Source organism: Passer domesticus, chromosome 1 (genome assembly GCF_036417665.1).
Source record: "Passer domesticus isolate bPasDom1 chromosome 1, bPasDom1.hap1, whole genome shotgun sequence".
Classification (NCBI taxonomy): domain Eukaryota; kingdom Metazoa; phylum Chordata; class Aves; order Passeriformes; family Passeridae; genus Passer; species Passer domesticus.
This window is the reverse complement of record NC_087474.1, coordinates 87,693,593-87,717,364: the sequence shown is the minus strand read 5'-3', so window position 1 is coordinate 87,717,364 and position 23,772 is coordinate 87,693,593. Positions and strand designations below refer to the sequence as shown.

At 38.9% G+C, this 23,772-nt stretch overlaps 1 protein-coding gene across 1 annotated transcript in view; it reads right to left on the bottom strand.

The window, feature by feature from the left end:
• Nucleotides 1–23,324, bottom strand: part of DNAH5 (dynein axonemal heavy chain 5) — a 136,284-nt gene extending 112,960 nt beyond the window's left edge. Inside the window, exon 1 of the mRNA XM_064428407.1 lies at nt 23,120–23,324. Coding sequence (XP_064284477.1) covers nt 23,120–23,203 — 84 coding nt within the window. The 5' untranslated portion in view covers nt 23,204–23,324. The remainder of the gene's footprint in view (nt 1–23,119) is intronic.
• Nucleotides 23,325–23,772: the final 448 nt, after the last annotated feature.

The following is a 23,772-nucleotide window of genomic DNA, read 5'->3' as shown; positions in this document are numbered from 1 at the left end:
TCAAATACCTGGTATACTTGTAACTACTACAATGCCTTCATAAATGCTGAATGCATTTGAAATATTTTTCCATATAAAAGACAAGCATACAAATCCTATTCTTTATGCCAATATGTCTGAAGAACACAGTAGCAGATTAATTTGTACATGTACTTTGTGCTACTTTACCCCTCTCATACCCTATGACATGGTCTTCAGTTTCCTGAAAGTTAAGTGTCATCACGGGATTGGCTTTTCCTACATGTTTTTAAACATGAGCAGAAATTTTCCTCCTCATTAGACATGCAAAAACCAACCATTTTGTTTGAATTAACTTCATTAACACTAGGTGGTAACAATAGAATACTCAAAACTATTGTTTCAGTAACTTGAACACAACTGATAGGGCATCTTTAAAAAACAATAATAATAATACAACTCAATACTCTATCAATTAGTTTCTATTTAATACAGAAATAAGCCTTTTGTTTTACCTAAACTACAGAGAGACTACTTTCATACTCTGCTTGTGTTTCCAATGTAGAGCTCCAGATATATTACTATACAAGACTACATCTTACACTGTTTTTTCAGTCACCAGCTCCACCTATACAGCTGCTCTTGACATGTTCATAGCCTCCATTTCTTCTACAAGTTGCTGCTTGTATAGGCTGAAATCATGAGCACCTTCTTCTCAAACTGAACAATCATGCCCTGACATTTGTTTCTGTTTTTTAAAAAATTTTAATTGCTGTGTCTCAAGCCCTATAACAAATATACAAGCTATTGTATATAGCTGTTCATAAAGCACTGGGTAATATTTGTTGTCCAAGTCCACCAACAAGAATATTCATTAATATACCACCAAACTTTAAAAGACTAAGTTAAATTACTCAATGAACCATGCCTAGAGAAACAGGAAACTATTAACTAAATGGTAAAGCTATAGTTTTGTGAAGATTAAGACTTTGACTTGTATTTATCACATCACTACTGGAAGGTATTTGTTTTGACATGTTGGATATTTCTATTACTAATGCAAGTTCCACACATTTTTTTCCTGAGAGTTGCTACAATGCAATGCAAGAATACTTGATACAATTCAAGCTGTCATGCTTCTATATTTTGATGAGTTATCCTTTCTACAAACTTCCTTACCAAATGAAGTGTTGCTTCATCACAAACTCGCACATTAACTGTTGCAATCATTGGAAGAGACTTCTGCCTCACTTTTAGGACTAGGTTGTACACAGAAAAGTAGAGGAAACCTAACTTCAGTGCTTTCAATAGCAGTTCACTAATTTATGCATTTAAAAATGCATAAATGCATTTTTATGTTTTATGCTGGAAACTGTCTCCCAGTCTATCTTCTGAGCTTCCATTTGCATACTACTAAAATAATGAATTTTTAAGATATTCTTTACTTAGGATTAGGAATTTCAGAGAATTAATTACAAGAAAACGCTGAGCTTTCTACGTCTCATTCTTGCCTTTCCCTTTTAGCTACCCTCACATCTCACTTCAAATCAGCACTGTGGTCATGGCCTAAGAGTTTTTGTAATTTTACATCTTGCAGTATTCACTACAGAAGTACATAGGCCTAAACAGAATCTATACCAAAAATATTATCCAAGAATAGGCAGCTCTATGTAATTCAGAATTTCATAGAATACAAAGACGAAGATTTGAAGATAGAAGAATGCTGAAAAACACACAGGATCATTTATGTAGTTAAAAGAGAAATTGCTGTTTCATGCAGTAACACCAATATGCAAATCCTGAAAAGGATTAGCAGCAAATCTGATCAAGGTCATGCATCAACACCTCTTCCTAATGTCCCAAGATGTAAGAGAATGCAGTATTTATAAGAGATAAACACGGTCTCAGATATCAGGAAAGATTGCCCAAGTTTTTAATGGTACACCTTCAGCTCAGTTTTTCATGTAAAGAAAAACGCAGGTAACATGGTCATTTTTAGTTTTGGCTTTCTTTTACCACTTTTGGTTATGAAGGTAAGAAAGGTTATATGACACAGTGCCATAACAGACGAAGGTCCAAAGATAAACTCATTAACTGATATGTCCTTTTCTGATGATTAGTCCATTTGTAACACGTAGCATGATTTATGTTTCATAAAAATCTTAAAATTCTTAATACCTAAATACTAAAAATTTGGCACAGGAAACTATTTCAACAGACATCTTCTCCTGAAGCAAGAAAAGAGAGAGATTCCTAAATCTATCTTTCATATACCTAAACCCATAAACATCCCACCATCAGTCTGAAGAAATAATCTGAGATTAAATTAAAATTTTGAAAAAGTTTCCTAGCTGCTAAAAAAGGATATATACTCAAGCAGCAGGTACTAAAAGAGCACAAGTCAGGGATTCAAGGGGTTCATTTCTTGAAACAAGAGGCTTAGAAACCAGCTATTGACTATTGCCAGCTTCTCCATTACAGACTGTAGCTGCTGATGCAGACACCCTGAATAGAGCTAGCAAGAATGTTGTTTAGTATGCAAGTCATATGCACACAAGATAAAACTTGTTCTGAACACTCTTTATCCAGCAAATGAGACATTTTGTTGTCAGAATACTGAGCATCACTGAATTTAGACATGCTGAAATCAGAGTCTTATTGATGAGCAAGACTTTACAGGGAAGTTCAATAGTGAAAGAGTCAAAAAGTAACAATGTTTTATTGTTAATTTACTGACTTATCCAAAATTTATTTAACCAGAGTGGAATTCCTTTGTCTCTCCTTTAACTTCCTAAGATTCTTTATATTACATAAGCCTTGCTCATGAATTTCCCATCAAAAGTAAACTGCACACCATTTCACTTATTTTCCAGCACCCTGAGTTTTCAATTTTCAAATTTCAATGTTTTTATTTCCTCTTTCCAAAAAAATACAAACCCTAAAGAATTAGGGCAGATCCCTTATCTAACTCTTAAATCTCAAAAATCAGAGCTCTGCATATGTGTTATCAGATTGCATTAACTCAGGAACAGTTTGCTTAAATAAGCAGCTTTTAATGAGTCCAAGTATCTTAATGATTTCTGTAGTCTGTTGTGGTTTCTCAGTGCTAAGTATTGCCTTCAAAATTCTATTTCCATCTTAGAAGTATGGGGAAAGTGATGTTACATTTCTATTTTCCTTCATGGTAGAGTCAACCCGTGTTTTGTTGCCGCATCAAACTCTTTAGTGTACTAATATAGCATTTGTGAAATTATACCATTACTAGACCATTGCAACAATCTGGGCAAGACACAAGCACCACTAGCCAAATGCATAAACACCTCCCAGTGCAAATTTGCCTTTCAAAAAAAATTGTGCAACTATCATCCACTTACGCCTATTTTAAAACACTTTTTTCCATGCCTTCCCCCCTCAATACACATTTTTATTCAAATTATGCATTTATTAGTCTAAACCTAGTTCAAAATTCAGTTTTCCTTACCTTTATCACTCTGCCAATGCTTCGTTTCCAAAGTTGCTTTCTTCCAGCTCTAAACATTGTACTATTCAATATAAGCACCAAGCACTCTTTTTCAGGAACAATCTCTAGTCCATGGGGAAAGCTTCTACAGTCATCATTTTGTACTCACCCCAACCTTTTGTTTGCACTTGTTTCTTTCCTTTCAGTAGGAATGCCAAAATAACTCCAGGAAATATAGTAAGGACATAAAAACCCCAGTACCTATTAACCTTATCTCTGTATTTAAAATTCAGTTCTTGTGTGCATACAAAATGCTAGAAAATTAAATTGCACTACCACAGAAACAAGAGGTCTCTAGCCACCAGAATTTACTGCCTATATATTAGGCCTTGAAAGTTACTGCTACCAACCACAGTGTTGTTAAGGTGATACTGTTTACATACAAACACGGCTGGATACAATTCATCACACTCAAGGGCACCATAAGTATTTGCAGAAGTCAATTTTATAACTGCTTCTCTGATTTGTGTTTAGCCTTCTGAAGCAATCCTTGTGTCAACAGGCATCTTTGTTTCCTTGTCACAGGTGACTGTTTAAATATACAGCAACAGTCAAGCAACTTTCAAATATCTTTTACCTACAGACTTGTAAATTACTGAGTTTTCTATTAATGCTTTTATAGAAGTACGTTCAGTTACACTTATTTTTCAGTTGTACAGTGGTTGCTTAATACAGAAATTTTTCTTCAGCAAGAAATGTTGGGTTTTTCCTTCCTAAAAGAGCTTTAATTTTTTCCCCTTCAGTGACTGAACATAATCCAATGTCCTCTTGAAAATGCCAAGAAAAACAATCTAATTATCCAGTATTAGGAACAAGAAAACAGACATTTTACAGCTATTTCTGGCTTAAAATGTCCCTAAATATTTCTGCTTCCACTCATATCAATGTGAGTAATGTCTAAAAGCACTTGACAACCTTAGCATTGACAAAAATCACATGAGTAAAAACCGTTTCCCCTGCATTATCTACATTTTCCCCACCTACTCTAATCAAATCCAGTTGTGCATACATGTTTGAAAGAGAAAGACTGAAAAATTGCATTTAGGGTAAAAGTAAACATCCACAGATTTTTCTGAACCCTTTACAGAGTTATCGTTTAAAATTAATCACACTATTAAATATTACATATAAAGTTAATTCCTATGGATATATTCAAACTACTGAGGAATTAATTGTTGACATTCTGTTGGAAGGAGTTCAGAGAGCCACTAAGTTGCTCGCAGGACTGGAGCAACTCTCTTGTGAAGACAGGCTGAGAGGGCCAGAGCTGTTGTGCCTGGACAAGAGCAGGCACTGGGGAGATCTTCCAGCACCTACCATTTCCTAAACAGGGGCCTGAAAGAGGCTGGAATGGCATAGTAGAGGTAGGACAAGAGGGAATGGCCTTAAACTGCAGCACAGCAGGCTCTTCACTGTGAGAGTGGTGAAGAACTGGCACAGGTTGCCCAGGGAAGCTGTGGATGTCCCAGTCCTGGACGTGTTCAAGGCTGGCCGGATGGGGCTCTGAAAAATCTGGTCTAGTGGAAGGTGTCCTTGCCCATGGCAGAGGGGCTGGAACCAGCTGATCTTTCATGTTCCTTCCAACCAAAACCATTCTCTGCTTCTATACTTATTTGCATTATGTATGCGAGTTCTAAAGTAAAATCTCAGGCAAACAGGCTCAACTTCACCACACAGCAATAAAAGTTCTTTAAAAAAAAAAAAAAAAAAAAAAAAAGGAGGAAAAAACCCCTTACTTAAATCTCTTGAAAAATCAGCTAAAAATCATGGATCTTTTTCCTAAAATGCTATAAAGTCACAGCAAATCACAAAATTATAAGAATTTTTAAAAATCTCCAAAAGTTATCTACACCAATCTTTTGCTCAGAGCAGGTCCAATTAGAGTGGGTTGTTCAGAGATATTTGCAGATTTAATATCTCTAAGGGTGGAAATTCTGCACCCTCTGGGGCTATATAACTCTGCCCAACGTAACTTCACCATCCAGCATAAAGACTGTTCCCATCTAGCTGAAATCTGCCACGTTCCAGTTTGTGTACGTTGGCTCTTACTACCACAAACCTTAATGAAGCATTAATCAAGGGTTCAGCTTTGTTGTCTCTCTACCCTCTCATTAGACAATTATAGGCTGCAATAAGATCTCCCCTTAGCCTTTTCTCCCTGTGGCTAAATGAGCAGAGTTCTCTCAGTACCCACCACTGCTGCTTCCCATTTTTCTACACAGCCATCCATCTCACCACAGAGGGTGATCAGGCTGATCATGAAGAATGTGACACTTGTAAATCTATGAAGGCTGTTCACAATCAGCTTCTTGGGGCTTCGTGTGCCATGAAATGGCTTCCACAACAGTTTGCCCCACAACCTGACCAGGAGCAGATGATTGGTGCGTCATTCCCAGGACCCTCCCTTTTCTCCTCTTTGTAGACAAGAGGACACAGTCTTTAGCTGCACTAGGGGAGGTTTAAGTTGGACATGAGGAAGAATTTCTTGGCAGAAAGGGTGACTAGACATTGGGAGGCGCTGCCCAGGGAAGTGATGGAGTCACTGTCCCTGGAGGTGTTTAACAAAGACTGGGTGTGGTACTCAGTGCCATGATCTAGTTGACACAGCAGTGTTCAGTCATAGGTTGGACTTAACCATCTCGAAGGTCTTTTCCAATGCAATTGATTCTAGTTATCAGAAACCTCCCCAGATCATCATGGCCTTTTGAAGAGAGATGGGCCTCAAACTGACATTGGTTTCCTCTCTCAGGACCTTCAGGTGTATTTTATCTGCCCCCATGGACTTCTATACAACCAATTGGCTTAAGTGCTCCCTAACACTACCTTTGGCTACCACAGATAATCTCTTCTTTTTTGTTCACATTGCAAGGAGGCTTGAAGGTCTAAAAGAGCCAGAGGGCAAAACCAGCTCATGAAAACTGATTTAAAAAGTCGCTGAAAACTTCAGGTTTCCTATGTTCTTTGAGCCTTAGTCTCCTGTTCCCCTGAGCAGTGGGCCTACATTTTCTTGTGCTGTCACTGTACTTAAAAATTATATTGTCATTTCCCTTTGACCTCCTCACAAGTTTGAACTCCAGCTGAGCTTCTTAACCCTTTCTCTGTGAACCCAGAGCGTCCATATCCTACAGACACTCATTGTGTCTATATCCTTCCTGCGTGGCCCTGATTCTATTTCATCCCAAAATTCTAAGGAAGTTGGCATGTTTTCATTCATACCCTCTGTGTTGATCCATGCTGGCCTCCTACAAGGTCTCTTCTTCCTTCTACACATTGAATGTGTGTTCCAATGATGTTATACTTGCAGGTCACAAGGTTTTCTTCAGCCCTGTTTCGTACTAGGGAAGTCCTTTATGGGTTTCCACCAAGAAGATTCCCTCAAGAAGTCAAAAATCTGATGTTATAAAGTCTAAGGTTCTTTCAGGGTTTTAAACTCCACAATCTCATGATTCCTGCAGTTAATCTTCTCTCAACTTGCCTACCTTCAACTAGTTTTCTTGTTTTTAAATGGCAAACCTGACAGAGCATCTCTGTCAGCTCATTTATCATTTGAAAAAAGAAACAGTCTTTGAACTCCAGAAATCTCAGTCATTTAAGTAACTTGGAATTTAATGTCACTTGGAATGTGACATTTTTAGAATTAAAATGGCTGTCAATCATGACAAGGATTAATCTAACCCAGGAAGGGAACCCATATATGTGTTGATATCAAATAACCACAAATCGTTACTTTCCACAGGAACTCTTCTTGCAACTGTAATATATCCTCAGAACCCTTGGGGCAGCCTGCATTTACAGTACTAGATTATGCACTGACATTGGTTAGAGTTATTCAAAAATCATTGATGTTTAAGGAATTTAACTTCCTGTGATCTTCCATCTCATTAAGTTATAAAAAAGAAAATGGAAAATAACGAAGTGGTTGAGGCAGTGCTTAACTGCCACCATCTGGTCACTGCTGTCCTGGGGTCCAAAGTCAGACTTCCAGCAAAGCCAATTCAATTAATGCAACCAACCCAGACAGCTGAGAAGAAAACTTTTGGTCAACAATTACATGCCAGACTCTTATAACCTCTACCTCTTCTTTGGCTTATAAGCCACAAAAACAAATAATGCTTAGCCTTAAATATAGTTTAGCTGATTTTGGCTTAAACTGCTATAAAAATACTGCTTTAGGAATTTGTTTTACATCCACTAGAGCATTATAGTGGATAGCGTATACTGGCTATGTAAAAGGATAAATAATCTAGGTCGACTTTTTTCAGATTTTTGACCAGAACAGTCCTTGCTGAGGCAGAGCTTAACAAAGACTCCTTGTTCTATCCCAGTACCTAATTTGACTTATAGAAACATTTTTATAATGTGGGTAAAGAAAAGTTCTCTTGCAGATTTTAACCAACTTGAAAAAAACCTCCTCTTTTACCTTTATTTTACTGGTGATACACCATCAGATCTGTAATTTGAAAAACACATTTCCTCTCCAGATGCTTCAGGAGTGCAAGATTCATGGTGAAGTTGGATTATTTTTAATAATTTGATTTCTACATTAATGAGGATCTTGTATTATAACTGAGAATTCCAAGAGTAATTTTAGTCTCTCATATGTCTCTGGCTAGCCTGGGCTCTCCTCCACACCCAGCAAAGCATTAAGTGTCAGATTTGGGGTAAATTACTGTTGTGCAGATGAGTAAAAGATTATGAAGCACACAATCAACTGTGTCAGAGAAACACTTTTTAAACTAAAATATTGAGTTGTCATACTATTTTAGGAATTATAAAAGTTCATTTCACAATGCCAAAAGACGTTGTTCATGTTCCAGTATCAAAATTAGTAAATGGGGTAAGATCAGACTGGAGACCAGTCACTAGCGGGGCTCTGCAGGGCTCCATCCCCACAGTGTGATGGGAAGAGGAGAGGCAGACACTGCTCTCTCCTCTGTGGTGGCAAGTGACAGGACCCAAGGGAATGGCCTGAAGCTGAGTAAGGAAGATTTGTTTGGATATCAGAAAAAAGTTTTTCACCCAGAGGGTGACTAAACACTGCAACAGGCTCCACAGGGCAGTGGCCACAGCACCAGCCTGACAGAGTTCATGAAACATTTGGACAAGGCTCTCAGGCACACGGTGTGACTTCTGAGGTGTTCTGAATAGAACCAGGAGTTGGATTTGATTATCCTGATGGGTCTCTTCCAACACAGTATATTCTATGATTTTTTTTGTTAGTGTTACATTGCACAGTTTTGGCAACGAGGGTTCTTTTACTGTGGGAAATTAGGAGTAGTAGATAACAGTTAGCTACCATCTAGTGGTTAAAAGCTGAAAGTGTACATGACTTACAAGTTTTTTTTCACAAAATAGTCTATATAAAATTTGGCAGTTGAAATATTCTTTACAGAGATGATCACTGACAAATCACAAATTAAAATCTACACTGAATGTAACTGAAGGAACTTCAAGGAAAGGATATTCGACTCTGCTGCATTCCCTTGATACAGCTACAATGCAAATAACTAGAGCTAAAGGTAGACATTACCTTGAGCTGCTTTCAAAGTCAAATAACACTGGGGCTTTAATACCTTTTTAACTACTTTTAAATAAATAATTTAAATAAATAATTTTTAACTACTTTGCTGAGAAAAATTAAACTTCAACATATTTAGTCATTTCCTTCACTACTAGGCATATGGATCACTTGTCATTCCAAAAAATACTTTTTGTCTTAAAATGTCTAACAATACAATTTGTCAGCCACCTAATGTCCTCAGCTGAAAGATATTTAATAAAAAAAGGAAAAAAGAGAACAAGAAAAGCTATCATAGCTGAAAATCACACTTCTTAATTGACTGATGAAGTAACAGATATGACTAAGAATTTAACCAAGTTACGTTGCTATTCAACAAGGACTTTATGTGAAAGACAGTACTGTTTAAAGAACTAGCCTACCATGTAGGAAGTCCTAATGTAATTCCCTCTTCTGTTTTAGGCAAAACATTTGCTCTCCAGGCTATGCTTGCCTATTTGATCCACCAATAAAAAAATAAAATTTAAAGATAAAACACTTAATTATATAGTTGACAGATAATCAACCTTCTGCTTACCAGGACAAACAGGATGTGTGGGTCTTACCAAATGAAGAGACATTGTGAGGACAGAAAATTGCCATTCAGGTAACCATGTAAATGATACATTTTCCAATTTTTTAAGGAGCTACAAAACCTCACACACTCTTTCCTGTTTCAAATTATGTGGACATTGTACCCATCAACTTAGCCCAGCACAAGGATCAAAGGCAGAAATACCCTACCTCAGGATCTACAAGCATCCGTAGCACCACTCAGATATTCCAATATCCCTAGAAATGCAGACTAAAGAGAATGATAAATTCTCAGCATGCAACTGAAAACCAGGAAAGAAGCAAGGCCCAGATTCCCTGGAAGATGAGAACAGTACTGAAATTAAAGGAATAGTTTTGGAAGAAACAATTAGATAAACTTGGTGGCTTTTACTCTTAAATATTAGAGAAGAAGTTTTAAACCTAGCCTGAGGAAATGTTATCAGGAGCTAAAGATCATTTGTTCTCAAAATACACATCCACTTGCATGAAAAACACTAGTGGCAGGAAGTGGGAGCTAATGACATGAGAAAGCAGAGGGTTCCACCTGTCACACTACAAGCCAGAGCAAAAGGCTGGACAGTAAAATGTTCTTTTGAACAAAGTAGGAGAAACTAGAAAACTAAAACAAGTACATAACTGCTTTTACATAAGCAGGAAAAGTCCTTGGAACAAAGATAGGGGATCTGAGGTACTACCTTCAAACTAAGAAATGGCTGTAACAATAGAACTAGAAGCTACCAGAATAGCATAAGGAGGATATCCACTGGTACTTTGTGTCCTACATCAAGGTATTTACTACATAGGAAATGTGGAAAAGTGCACATTGGTTTAAGAGTTCAGTGTTCAAACAAGTTAGAGGGTCACCCAGAGCCCAACAGCTTAAAGTTTCAGTGAGAAACAAGATAGGCACAGCATATTATATTACTGTCTGCCTAATTAGCATTGAAGTATTGACTGTGACATGCTGACAGTGACAAGGAGGGTCCCATGGCAGGGAACAGAATCAGCAAGTAACTTCAGCTGTATTCATATACACCTGGGAAATACCATTTCAGATTGCGATGCTGATACTAATTTTTTTAGACATCGATAATAGAAAGTTCATAATTCAAAACCACGTGAGGCCTCAGTGCCTAAAAAGGCACAATATCAGGTTCAAAATATTAAAGTTCAAATAAAACACTAAACCTCACAGCTCTAGAGGCCCAGAGAACCTGACTGGTGACAAGATGGATAGTTGTGATGTATCCCCACACTCCACCCAGGCCACACAACAACCTGAGTGGTGCCCATTCATGGTGTTAACACATCATAAAAAAGAGCAAGACTTTGCTGGAAGGCCAGGCTAGAGATAGAGCAGCACTTTTCCCTGGGAAGGAACCACAACACACTAGAGCACAAGTGCAGGAATGAGTGGCAGGAAGTGGGCATGAACTATAACATGGGATTGAGATATCAGTGACCCCCAAAGGCCTCCAATGCCTTTCCAGAAAAGCCTGTACGTGATAACTAACCTACATAGGAAGAGAGAAACCTATCCATAAAAAAGGTACTTTTGTGTCCCCCAGGACCCTGGATGTCTCACTGGTGGACTGACACAGCTAGATCAATTCTTATCTGTTGGATCGACGCTGGAACCAGAAGCCATGATAATTTTCTCTCTTTTTCTGTTGCTTTCTTTCTGTAATTCATCTCTCGCCCTTTAATTTCTCTTGCTTTTCCTTTTTGGTTTCCTTTATTTCCCTTTTTTAATTAATCTCTCACTCTTTAAATTTTTTCATCCCTTCCGCCACACTCTTTCATCCAAGCCCCTGGTGGGTGTTAATATAGTAGGTCAGGGACTTGCACACCAATTTCCATCCAGGTGTGCAATTTACTAATAAAATTTTCTAATTGTTTGCAGATGCTCTTACATTTTTTGTTCCTGATGACCAAAGAGCATTTACAAATCTTAGATGCTTCCTTCCCCTTAAGGATGGGTCATCACAACAGCATTAACAAAAGCTTTAGAAAAGCCAGTGCATCTTCAAACTGGGGAACCACTAAAAGTAAGATAAAAATAACCAGCCAAAATGATTAAATCTTTGCAGACAACATGAAAACTATTTAAGAACACCATACCGAAAACAGAGTGCAATTGCACAGTTTCTACCACAGAAAAACTTGAGAAAAAGCGTAAGCCAGTCAGCATAGCTAAAAAGTAGAGCAAAAGCCAGCAGGTATCCTCCAAAAAGCTGGAACAACAAAGACAGGGAAAAAATCCAGATAAATTAAAACCTGACAGCTTAGACAAAGATCCAATAAGGCAAGATAAAGCAGATTGAATAATAGCTGATAAGAAATACAAAATGGTGATAATGAGATCCCTGCCATGGTGTACCACAATAATAGAAAACTTCCCACAATGTCTTAAAAAAAACATGGCATTGCAAGACTTATGAGTGGTGGTGGATGAGAGGCTGGACATGACCCAGCAATGTGCTCTTGCAGCCCAGAAAGCCAAATGTGTCCTGGGCTGCATCCAAAGCAGTGTGGCCAGCAGGGGACAGAGGGAATTCTGCCCCGCTACTCTTCTCTGGTGAGATCCCACGTGCAGTGCTGCAACCAGCACAGGAAAACCTTGAACCTGTTGGTGTGAATCCAGAAGAGAGCCAGCAAGATTATTAGAAGGATGGAGCACCTGTCCTAAGGTGAAAGGCTGAGAAAATTGTGTTTGGTCAGCCTGGAAGAGAAAATGCTTTGCGGTGATTTAACTGTGGCCTTCCAGCAGCTGAAGGGAGTTCACAAGACAAAGAGGGATGTTTTATAAGAGCACGTAGTGACAAAACAAGGGGAAACACAGTCAAACTGGAAGAGGTTAGATTTATATTAGATATTAGGAAGAAAATCTTTACTGTGAGGAAGGTGAGACAACAGAACAGACTGCTCAGAGAGGCTGTGGGTTCCCCATCCCTGGAAGTGTTCAAAGCCAGGCTGCATGGGGCTCTGAGCAACCTAGTCTACTGGATGGTGTCCCTGCCCATGGCACAGGGGTTGGAACTAGATGTTAAGATCCCTTCCAATCCAAACCATTCTATGATTCTATAAGAAAGCAATAGACGAATACTAAATTGTATATATTTTTGCTGCAGAATTCAATATTTTCTTCACAGAAATCTCCCATTAAGGAGGAAATATATTAGGGCCAGATGATGAGTTTATAAGCTAAACAAGAAAAAAAAAAGTGGTTTTTTTTCTCTAAATGAATGGAAAGTAATGCCTCAGATGGCTAGATGCCCAAAAATTGCAAAGGAACTCAGACAAAAGAGTAAAACTTCTTAATGTGACATGTACTCTGCATGAGTATCAGAAGACTGGGCACTGGCTAATAAAATAAATGCACACCTTCAGGAATAGTTGAGTGAGAAACACCTGATGAGGCAGCCTTGGTAGGTAAAGTAACAGGCATTGTATTAAAGCATATAATTAAGAGGCAGCTTGAATTATTTAATTTCCAAAGGAAAACCCAAAAAGATTTTTGTGAAAAGAGAGAAACACTCGTCATGAACTGCTGAGGTTCACTAAAGAGGTTAATAAGCATTAGTGTAAAGAAGATTGAGCTAAATTATATGGATTTGCAAATAAAGCTTTCAAAAAGATCAATTGTCAAGTGCTTTTAGGAAAACCATAAGGGAAATGACCTTCAAAGATAGAGACTTGATTAAATGTCGGAATGGAGAGGATAGGAAAAAAATGAATAGTTAGATCTTACAGCAACAGTTTTAAGGTATAAGTGGAACACTCCAGGCATCTGCACAGTCAGGTGAAAAAAGGAAAAGCTACAAGAGTGACACCTGCAGACAAAAGTATGTTATTCCAGGTAATAAGGAGGAGCACAATGAATTACAGAAACTTCCAAGACTGAGCAACTATGATGCATTAGAATGGCAAATGAAAATTCAGTGTAAGCAAATGGGAAAATAACAAATCTAGACCAAAATTCACATCAAAATTATGGTCTCTGAACTGATCTTTACTACCGCAAAGCCTATTTCTACCTTTGTGAACAACTGGCTAACATATACAAATTAGTAATCATCCTAATTTAAGGGGTCATGATCACTGCTAGTTAAAATTTCCCTTTTTCATTAAGCCTAAGACAAATGCCCAGTCTAAAAAATACAAAAGATTACTGGAGACAAGTTTTTAACATTTCCATTTTAGGCACATTAGATGATGAAATAGAAATTTGTATAAAATGCAACTTCTATCACTATAAAGGTCAAAAAATTTATTTGTACTTTTTCGAGATCAGCATAGGACACTGGGCAAACTCATTATTTATGTAATTTATCACTTTTTCAGGTAGTAAATACTTTTCCAAATATTAACTACTTTCGACAAGCTGTTTTGTTATCCTTTTAAGTGAAGGTAGTGATGTTTGTAGTTGTTTGTATTTTCTGTTCCACTGCCTTTTATTTACTTGAGTTGGAAGAGGATTCAGCAGCACAAGCCTTAAAGACACATGCCTGATTTTTTTTTCCTGCTATTCATACCACATAAGTAAATCAATAACTAAAATCTTGGTTGTACCTGAGATGTTTCTGGGTAGCTTAGCACTAATAACAAAATTTCTATTTAGATAATTTGTTTTCCATGGAATAGCCAAAAAAATTGTCAGTTAAAAGCTCACTTTTTTTTTTTTTTCTTGTCAGATAAGTCCTTTGATTCAGGCCATGCAAGTTGTTCCATGTCCCAAAACTACCCTAACCTTAGTTGCCAGCACCAAAAGAACACCTGGATCCACACAGAAGCAACTAAACAGATATGAAAGCTTTTTTCTCCTTTTGTTAGTAATATTAACATTTGAAGGGGTCTATTGCTGTGCTGAATTTAGGCTTTTTCACCACACTCATTTATTGTTTTTTAGAGTTGTTCAGACACAGCTGAACTAAACTGCTCTACAGCTTTTAAAATCTCCATTCACAGGTGCACTGAGCTCACAGGAGTAACTCCTCTGACCTACAGGTCACGAGAAAAGCATTTCTTATGCCCCAGAGAAAGAAGCCAGCTCTGCAGGTGAGCAGGATGTACTCATACTGAGTAAGTGATAGAAACATTTAGTGTGAAAAACACTTTAAGATACAGTCCAGTCATAAAAGCTTGACCATATAGCAAGCATGATGTAAGTAACCTGTGCACTACATATCTATGCCATTACAGATTTTCATAAAAAGGTATTTCCATTGTACTGTATCACCCTGTTATGCACAATATATTCATTAAAACAGTTCACTAGCTATGCTGAGCTTGCTGGGGTTTTTTTTCAGTCACTTAGAAGTTATTTAAACCTCCAACTGTCCTTTGGACCATTCTTACCAGTCTTAGTTTGAGGCGTGCCTACCAGACCATCTCCAAAAAGAGCTAGATGCATTAGCTAAAAATAGAAGTTGCATGGCACTTCTTCCACAGTAACTCAGGAAGAGATATTTGTCCAGCTGTGTTACTAGCCCATACAAGGAGTCTTCAGTTTGAAAACATTGAAAGTAAAATGCCTTCTTTGTCTTCTCTCCCTCCTGTAATTTACTAATACACGCACAACTAAAGGAAATTAAATTCTTCCACACATAGATTTCAAAATGTAGAAAGTGATGGGGGAAGTGTTTTTATTTTGTAAGGTTATGACATTTTAAATTAATATTTACTTCCAAGTAGTCTTTAAGAATGCCTTACTCATTTTTCAGTCTATTGGGTTTATTTACCATCAAACAGGATTCAATTCAATGCAACTTTTACCTACTAATTTCCTTAAAATTTAAGTTTGATAAAAAATTAATTAAACAAAGCTGCAGCAACCAAGTACGTTTAATTCATGATACCTAATTCTTTGACTAATAGCTAAAAAACACCCACTTGGCAATTTTTTAATAGTAGCAGCTATGGCATGAAAAACACACTGCTTGCCAACCAGCCAAGGTAGTAGTATTGGCTTTCATACCAGTTCTTTTTCTCTGGAGAAATAAAAAGGTAATAAGCATATCCATAGATTTCTATTTCTTTTCCACACTGTAATTTTTTTTCTTCTCTCTTCTTAGTCTTTCATTCTTTCTGAAATCAGTCATCCTCTAACAAGGCACTTTTCTCTATGCTCTAAGCATTTAGAGACTTTTTTATTTATTGATTAACCTATGATTTAGATTACTACCTTTAATGGACCTCTGGAGGCTCTCCCCTAACAAACCATTTTATTGAGACTTCTCTTTCACTTGGTACTTCCAGTGCCTTTTTCCCCAACCATGATCCCAAGACTGCAATACAGCAAGCTGGGGCAGGGGGAAGATAATATCCAAACCCCTTTATTCACATTTTTCTTAATATTTAAGATTATTTGTAATTGAATACTGTTGTAACAGTGCTCCTGAGAAAACAAAGTAAGATTTCAAAAGCTTTTCCCCAAAGTTACTGCACTGTCTGCATGTGGCTAAACCGACACTGTTGAAAAGTCTGCTTCTCAGCTTTCAGCAGAAATTTCCTCTTTACTACAGCTAAATAATTGTCCAGAGGCCTGTTCATATCATCTGGGAGGGATATAAAATAACCCCACCACAGGTGAAGGTTAAACTCACTGTTTTGTTGAGACTGTTACAGTCCCTTCATGTATTTCAGTAGATTTCAACTTCAGCTTTTAAATTCCAACAAATCTGAAAACATCTTACGGCATGGTACTTTCACCTCAGTAACACCAAAGGCTTATAGTTCTGTAGTCTTGCACCCAAGCTGTTTTCCAGAGTCTCTGTGGGTAGTTTGTTTTGGTTTGGGTTTTTTTGGTTTTTTTTCCCCTTTGCTGTGCTGGTGCTAATACTCTTATGTTGTTATTCTGTATGGCCTGCCCCTGCAAGCCCCTAAAGCGCTGTTGCCATGTTTATAGAAAGTCATTCCCTCTGGCAAAAGGATCACCCTTCCTCACTTACTCCTTTCTTTGCTTTTTGTCTTGGAAGATTTTATTTTATAAAAAAAAACCATAATGCATAACACAGTAGAAAATGGTCGTAGAGATGCTTGATAACTATTACTGGATAACATGGGTGCAAAGAGATTTAAAAACCAGTAAGCAACATTTACCTTTGACTGGCATACTCCAATAAGAAGTAACACTAGGGAGTTTTATCTTTATCACTGCCACCTGCTGCACTGGAAGCATAGACAGACCAGTCTAAGAGGGAGCTCAGCAGGCACCCATCACCTGGCCACACTGGTGGAGAGCACTCTCACTCTCACCCCCACCATTCTGTTGGTTTTTACATTTCCCTCAAAAAATCAATCTCTCTTCTTCACAGCCAACATATGCCATCAGCTAAAAATCCTGTTAATAAATCCTCACAGAAAGATCTTCTTACTTATACATCCTTTGTACACACACAGCATTTAATAGAAAACCAAGAGTAAAAGAAATTATTGCATACAAAGGAGTTCTGTTCTTCTTGACCTGATTTATATTAATAAACAGTTCACATACAATAAGCATTCTTCTTGAAGAGGTCAAAAACTTTGAAAAGAGAAAACAATTCAGAGCAGGAAGAAGGGAAGTTTTAATTCCTTATTAAACTAAAGATCATTAGAAATAGATTGGAGAAATCTCAATTTCCACATATTACATTTTTGCACCTCAAAACATGCCAAATAAAGTTCATGAAAGGCAGAATGCATTATTCTCCATGTTAGACATTTAAAATGCTTTTGGTATATAGATTATTAGCAATAAGATGGTAAAGCAGAAGCTACTGACTCAAACTTCTGGTACTGACTACATATCCAAGTTATGATCTCATAATCCCTTCGCAGTTGGAGCTTGAATACTCCACCCTCTATTATCTGCTAAAAAAACCACTTCTTTTCCATAGTAAAAATCTGATTTTTCTTTAAATTGTTAGTGTTTGTGGAACACTACGTGTTTTATGCTGCAGAAAAAAAAACCTAGTATATTTTCTTTTGTAAACTATTATCTAAAATACAAAGGCTGGAATCACATATTTCAGTAAAAAAATCCCAGCTTCTCCTTCATTCGGATAATAGAAGTGACATCATTTAAGTTAGTCTAAAATTTGCAATTTAGACCATTCTTCAACCTGCTGTAGCAACAATTACATTCATATGTGCTAGTCACAACAACAATATGGTAATCAAAAATGGAATAGGAAAATATGATTTGGTGCACAGATTAGAAGACACAGCTACAAAATCAGCAACACGAAGGATTCATTGCTCCAAGAATCTGAAGTTTCTAATACTTTTCATGCAACATACTAATATTTCTCCTTTTTTGTCATAATACTGTAGCAGCGTCTTCAGCTTTTCTAGGAGTTCTAAATGCTTCAAACATCCTCACAGAGGGCACCTCCTTTCTGTTTCCTCAGCCAAGCAGGAAAGACACTTGATTTGAGTATAAATAGAAGAGATGCTTGAGGGCAAATTGTACTCAAAAGAGTAAATAAAGAGGGTTGAGGTTTTTTGTCCTGCAATAGCCTCCAAAAAGTCTTCTGTAACTCAGCCTGACCTTCCTTAATCTTAGACAGTATAAGGAGTGTCAAGTGCCACTCTGCACTTAGCCTTTTTGTTCACATTTAATCCAGTTCCCCTAATACCCTGTGTGCTGGGTTTGGATGAGGTAAGTTTCTCCCTAGTAACTGGTATGGGGCCATGTTTTGGATTTGTGCAGGAAGCAGTGCTGACAATTCAGGGATGTTTCAGGCACTGCTGAGCAGTGCTCAGCCAGCACCAAGACATTCTTACCCCACCAACAAAAGGCTCGGGGAGCACGAGAAGTTGTGAGGGAGCACAGCCACAACAGCTGACCCAAAGGGTATTCCAGACTACGTGGCATCATTCTCAACTTGTAAAGCAGGGGGAGAAGGGGGGACATTCAGAGAAATGGTGCTTGCTGTCCCAAGTCACATTACATATGATGGAGCTTATAGGAAGTGGTGAATGCACTCCTTAACCTGCTTTGCTTGCACACAGGACTTTATTTTCCTTATTAAACAGCATTTATCTCAACCCATCTTCACTTTCATTCTAATAGTCTTCTCCCATTGCAGTGCAAGGAGAGATGTAAGTGAACTGTTGTATGGGCCTTATTTGCCAGCTGGGTTAAACCACAACACCCTGCAGTGTACTGGGTGTCACAGGAACACAGCAACACAGGAGGCACACTGTTATTTCCCTGAACTGTTGGTGTTCTGTCCCTTTCTGTTGTGCAGTTAAACTGGACCAGCTGCAGCCTTTCATCATTAGCAGTTCCACTGCACAGAGGCAGAAAGTGTTCATTTTTATCTCTTTCACTGTGGCTCAACCCCAGGTCCCCACCCCAAAACCCCTTTCAGGTATTTTAAGTATCTACTCAGAAACCTAAAAGTAAAACCAGTTATTTGCCAATAAGCAAGCATTTCCCTTTACATAACCTTAGCAATAGAGGAAGTATAGATTGCAAATTTCCACATTACATAAACAAATGCCAAAACCTTTTCAATTCCACTGAAGTGGCAATAATGCAAAGTTATACATTTATCCTGGCCTTTCTGGACTATATGTGAGCAGCCTGTGCCTTCCAACCATGTCAAAAAGGAATTGGCTGCTTGGTGCTAAATCAAACCTTTCTGGAAAAAGCATGACTGCCAGCGCCTGCTTAACACACACTCACAGTAAAAAGCTGCAGTTGTTGCTGAGCAACCAGAGCTGTGCTTTTGCTGTGTCCCCAGCTTACCATCTCCTCCTGCACATTCAGAGTGGAGGGGGTTGGACACAATGCCCTGTAGCTGCTGCCTGTTAAACCTCCTTCTGCTTCTGTGGCACATGATATTTGTCATGAAATGTCATCATTTTTGATGTGTTTGGAGTATGACACATGGTGTGATCTAGTTTAAGGGACAGAGGTCTTCCTTATTTGTAAATCTTCTGGATGTTAATTGTAATGATGAAATATTCATTACCAGTCACAGTTCCTTGGAAATGTTCCTTGTGTCTATCAAGCAGTTTCAAACATTATTTGGCTACTAAAAACTGAAACCAGTAAGGACCCATGACATTCTTTTAACCAGTCACAGCCTGATTGTGCCTAAAAAAAAAATCCTTCTTTCCCTTTTAAACATATGATGTCACATTTTATCCAAACATATTTGGCAAATGAAATCCATATTGATTTATTGTTCATTCATCCCTGTATTCCAAATAAAACAGCATCATTGGGCTTCTGTTTTTCTTTTGATTAGAAAGGCCTGCTAGACAATTCATTAACTCTACACATAGTTCTCATGCTACTGCATCAGTTCCTCTCTCCACTGCTGCACATTCTTTAATTTCTAGGTAGTATCTTACTGGTGATGAAAAAAAAAAGACAGTTTTTTCCATCTTCCAGCAGGTTAACCATCAGCTTTTGCTAAGCTTACTTCAGCCACCTTACACTACAGTAACAGCCTGTTTCATGCAATTTACTGCATGCTGTGACATGCAGAATCAGTATTCGGTGGTTTCTGCCAGCAGCAAGCAAATGGGCACTTTTAAATCTGATTAAAGATGGCCAATCATTGCTTTAAAAAATTACAGACCCAAAAGCCAAAAAATTTATCTCTTCACTGGGCATTGAAGAAGCAGCTCCTTCTTTTCATCCACTTTTTCTTTTCAGTTCCTACATCTTAACGCTCTCTCCTTGCAACTTGGCATGCATCCTCAGAAAAATACACGTCATGTAGCTTCCAGCTCCTGTTCATTTTGATCTATGTTGCTGAGTGCAGGATTTTTCTTAGCAATGACTTGCAGAGTTGTAACTGCTGCAGTGTGTGTACATGAATTCGGAGACCTATAACAACCTGCCTTTGGTAGAAGGTGAATGCAGGGCCTCTTCTATATATTGTTTCAGAAAATAAACACTAAAAAAATTGAAGAATTGTTTTCCATCAGGGCAATACCAAAATCATGGCGTATAGAATTAGAATTGAAATTGAAATTTCCTTCCCAATCTTTTATTGGGAAGGAAAGCATTTTATTGCTTTTAGTAAAGTTACTGCCAAACAGACGTCACAGTCTTAAACCTTTTCACATATTTTCACTGACATACCAAATGTTTTTCCCTGTTTGTACTTCTGGTATTGAGCAATTATTAATGTCCTAATTTTGTTTCCCTGGGAAACTGCCAATACCTGAGAGATGTTTGTTACATACTTCCCATTATTATTTTAAAAATCCAATATATATCCACTCAGGAGGCAGTGGAAAGGGAATCTGCCTTTCCACATGGGCTACTGCACCTGAATATCCCAAGACTTAAGGCAGAATTTAAAAGGTTAACAATTATAACGGTCTGTTTATTAAAAAATCCTATTAAGGCAAAAGTAGCTGTGTTACACTACACAAGAGTAACACAGCTACTTTTTTGTCCTTAGTGGTTGAACTGTGAATTGCTCAAGTGTAGAACAAGTTCTCTTTCATCTCTGTCTTCCTTCTTTCCATTCCCTGCAAAACATAGGCTGTTAAAATGTAGGAGGACATTTGGACACTTTTGGTTATTAAAAAGTTATATCACCAAGACACATTCTATAAAAGAGAAAAAATCCCCAAGATACAGATTGCTTACTAATATAGATTTCATTCCTAAGTAGCACAAAAGAAAGTTTCTAGCACATGAAGATGTAAAATGATAAATGTAGTCAAACTATACATTTTTGAGAGTTCTATATACATCATCTCATACCCACATAAGCTAAAGGAAAAAGTAGGAGTCAAATTCTCAACTGAATAATACTATGATTAAAATTCAAATGAAGGTTAATAAGAAAGAGTGGCTTCATTTTCGTCCCTAGCTTCACATATCAAATACCTAATTAATTACATTTTAATTAACCTCTTGTAAACCAAACAATATCTATTTATTAAAGTTTAATGTACTCTAGATTATATTAATATTAACACAGCATTGAACTGACTCTCTTTGCTTGAAAATTTTAAATTTGGGTAGGACAGCCCCCCTGGTAAACAAGTTACTCTTGTAAGAGATAAGCACAACTATTTTTTAAGTAGGCAATTGTACCGAAATAGCAGCTCAAACGCATCTGGAACCTGTCCTGGTAACTACTGCAAAATTTAGGAATGAGGGGCACTTGTATTGCTTTAGCATTATGGGAATCTATATGGAATCCAACTACTCCTAGCATCTATGAACTACACACCCCTTCCAGGAAAAAGCAATCAAGTTAGCTCCCATCAGTAGTGAAAGACCATAGGAGGAGGACTCAGCCAAAACAAAGTAAAAACAAATAGTTTGCAAGAAACAGTTTCATTAACTGTGTTAATCCTTGAAATAATGCTCATGCGTGTTTTTATTCGACAAAGCTAGTAAAAAAGTAACTATCAGAGTGGAACTGATAGGAACAGACTTCCAGTGTGATGCAGGAAAAGGGAATTAGCACGATTCCTTTTCTTTACTGGAGGACTTAAGAACACCCTATGACGCTGGTACTCGTGAAAACACACTGCTTCACTGTTTTCATACGTGAAGCCTTGTCACAAGAAGAGTAATTGCCATTAGAAACGCCTGCCCCCTTCAAGACACAGCAACGCGTAGCTTGTTTATGAACAGCAAAACTTCGAATTTCATCACAGATAAAAATGCCTCCGAGGAAGAGGAGGGGGCAAACTACGGCTGGCTATCTCCAGTTCGGAGCGCACGGCTCCGCGGCGCACAGGGAGAGGCGGTGACCGCGCCCCGCACACCCGGCTCCGCACCCTCGCGGGCGCCCTCTCCGCGCACACCTTCGGAACAAGAGGTGCTAGGAGTAGAAAAGTCGTCCTTTTTTTTTTTTTTTTTTTTAAGTTGCAGAGTTAACAAGTTAAACCAATTGCTGTTGTTAATAACTTCATGTTGTGATCACCTGTTGATGGTTAGAAATCAGCTCAAGTGTCCCCCTGCTGCTTCCTGGAGGATGACACCTGAGACTGCAGGTAGGGGTGGAGGTGACATCAGAGCTGGTATGCCGATGAGGAAGCCCCTCACCAAATCTTGCAAGAAAAACCCTTAAAACCATGTGCCACCATGGAATTAAGAGATATAAGTGATGTCTAAAGTTGAGGAACTGAATCCAGCGTCTGCTAAGATCCTTTTTACCTTTCACCCTAACCTAAGGACGTCGACTAGAAAGAGGAGCTCGAATGTCAGACTGAAAAAGTTGAATCTGCTAGTGCTCTCGAGAGGACGGAAGCCCCAGCTCTGCCTGCATACCAGCGGACACAGCTGCATTCTTCCTCCTCCCCCGTACCACTCCTGGAGAACAGCGACGGCGTGGGAGCGACCCATCTTTTCTCCCCACTCGAGCTGGTTTTTAATAAAGGCGTTTAAAAAGAAGAAAGATCTTTTACGCTATTTATTTCAAAATGGGGCACCGGCGCAGCCGCTGCATAGCTGCCTTTCCCACGCAGGCTGCGACCGCGGGACTTTTCCGCGGCACCCTCCCTGGCTCCCAGTCTCCCTGCGCGCAGTTCCCGCGGCCCGGCGCGCCCCGCACCTGCAGCGAGTCCGCGCCGCGCTCCGCCGGCTCGGGGGGCCGCGCCCGGGCCGTGCCCTGCGGCCGCCCCGCCGCCGCCTCCATCGCCCGGCCTGGCTGCCCTGCTGGGCGCTTTCTGAACTTCCCCTCCCCGCCCGAGGCCAGTCCCGCTTCCCATGGAAACGGGCTGCCGGTGGCTGGGAGATTCCGCGCACAGCGGGACCGACGCCAGAGCCTGCAGCCACGCAGAATTCCCCGCTCCCAGCGGCCGCGCTCCAGCTGGCTCAGGTTGTCCCCAGCGAAAACACCGCCCGACTGCCCACGGTGTCACACCTTATTACTGCCCTAAAAGCTGAAAACTTGTATCAGGCACAGCGAGATGATCTCACCTTTAACATCTCGCTCTCAGGAGCTCCCAAATGTTTGCGTTTGTGCAGCCCTCGCGCCTGGCATGTCTGAGGGAGGCAGGAGAGTTAAAAGCTTCAAACGCCGCTGCTTTAACTGCTTGATAAAAGAGCAATGAAATTTAATACAGCTGGATGCTACAGGTGCACATCCTTCTACTAATTGGATAACGCAGTGAGGGTTGCCCTCTCAAACGACCAGAGAAACTCCTGGTTATCAGGTTTCCTGCGCTCCTTGCTCCTAGAAGGTAGCAGTGAAAATAAAGAGCT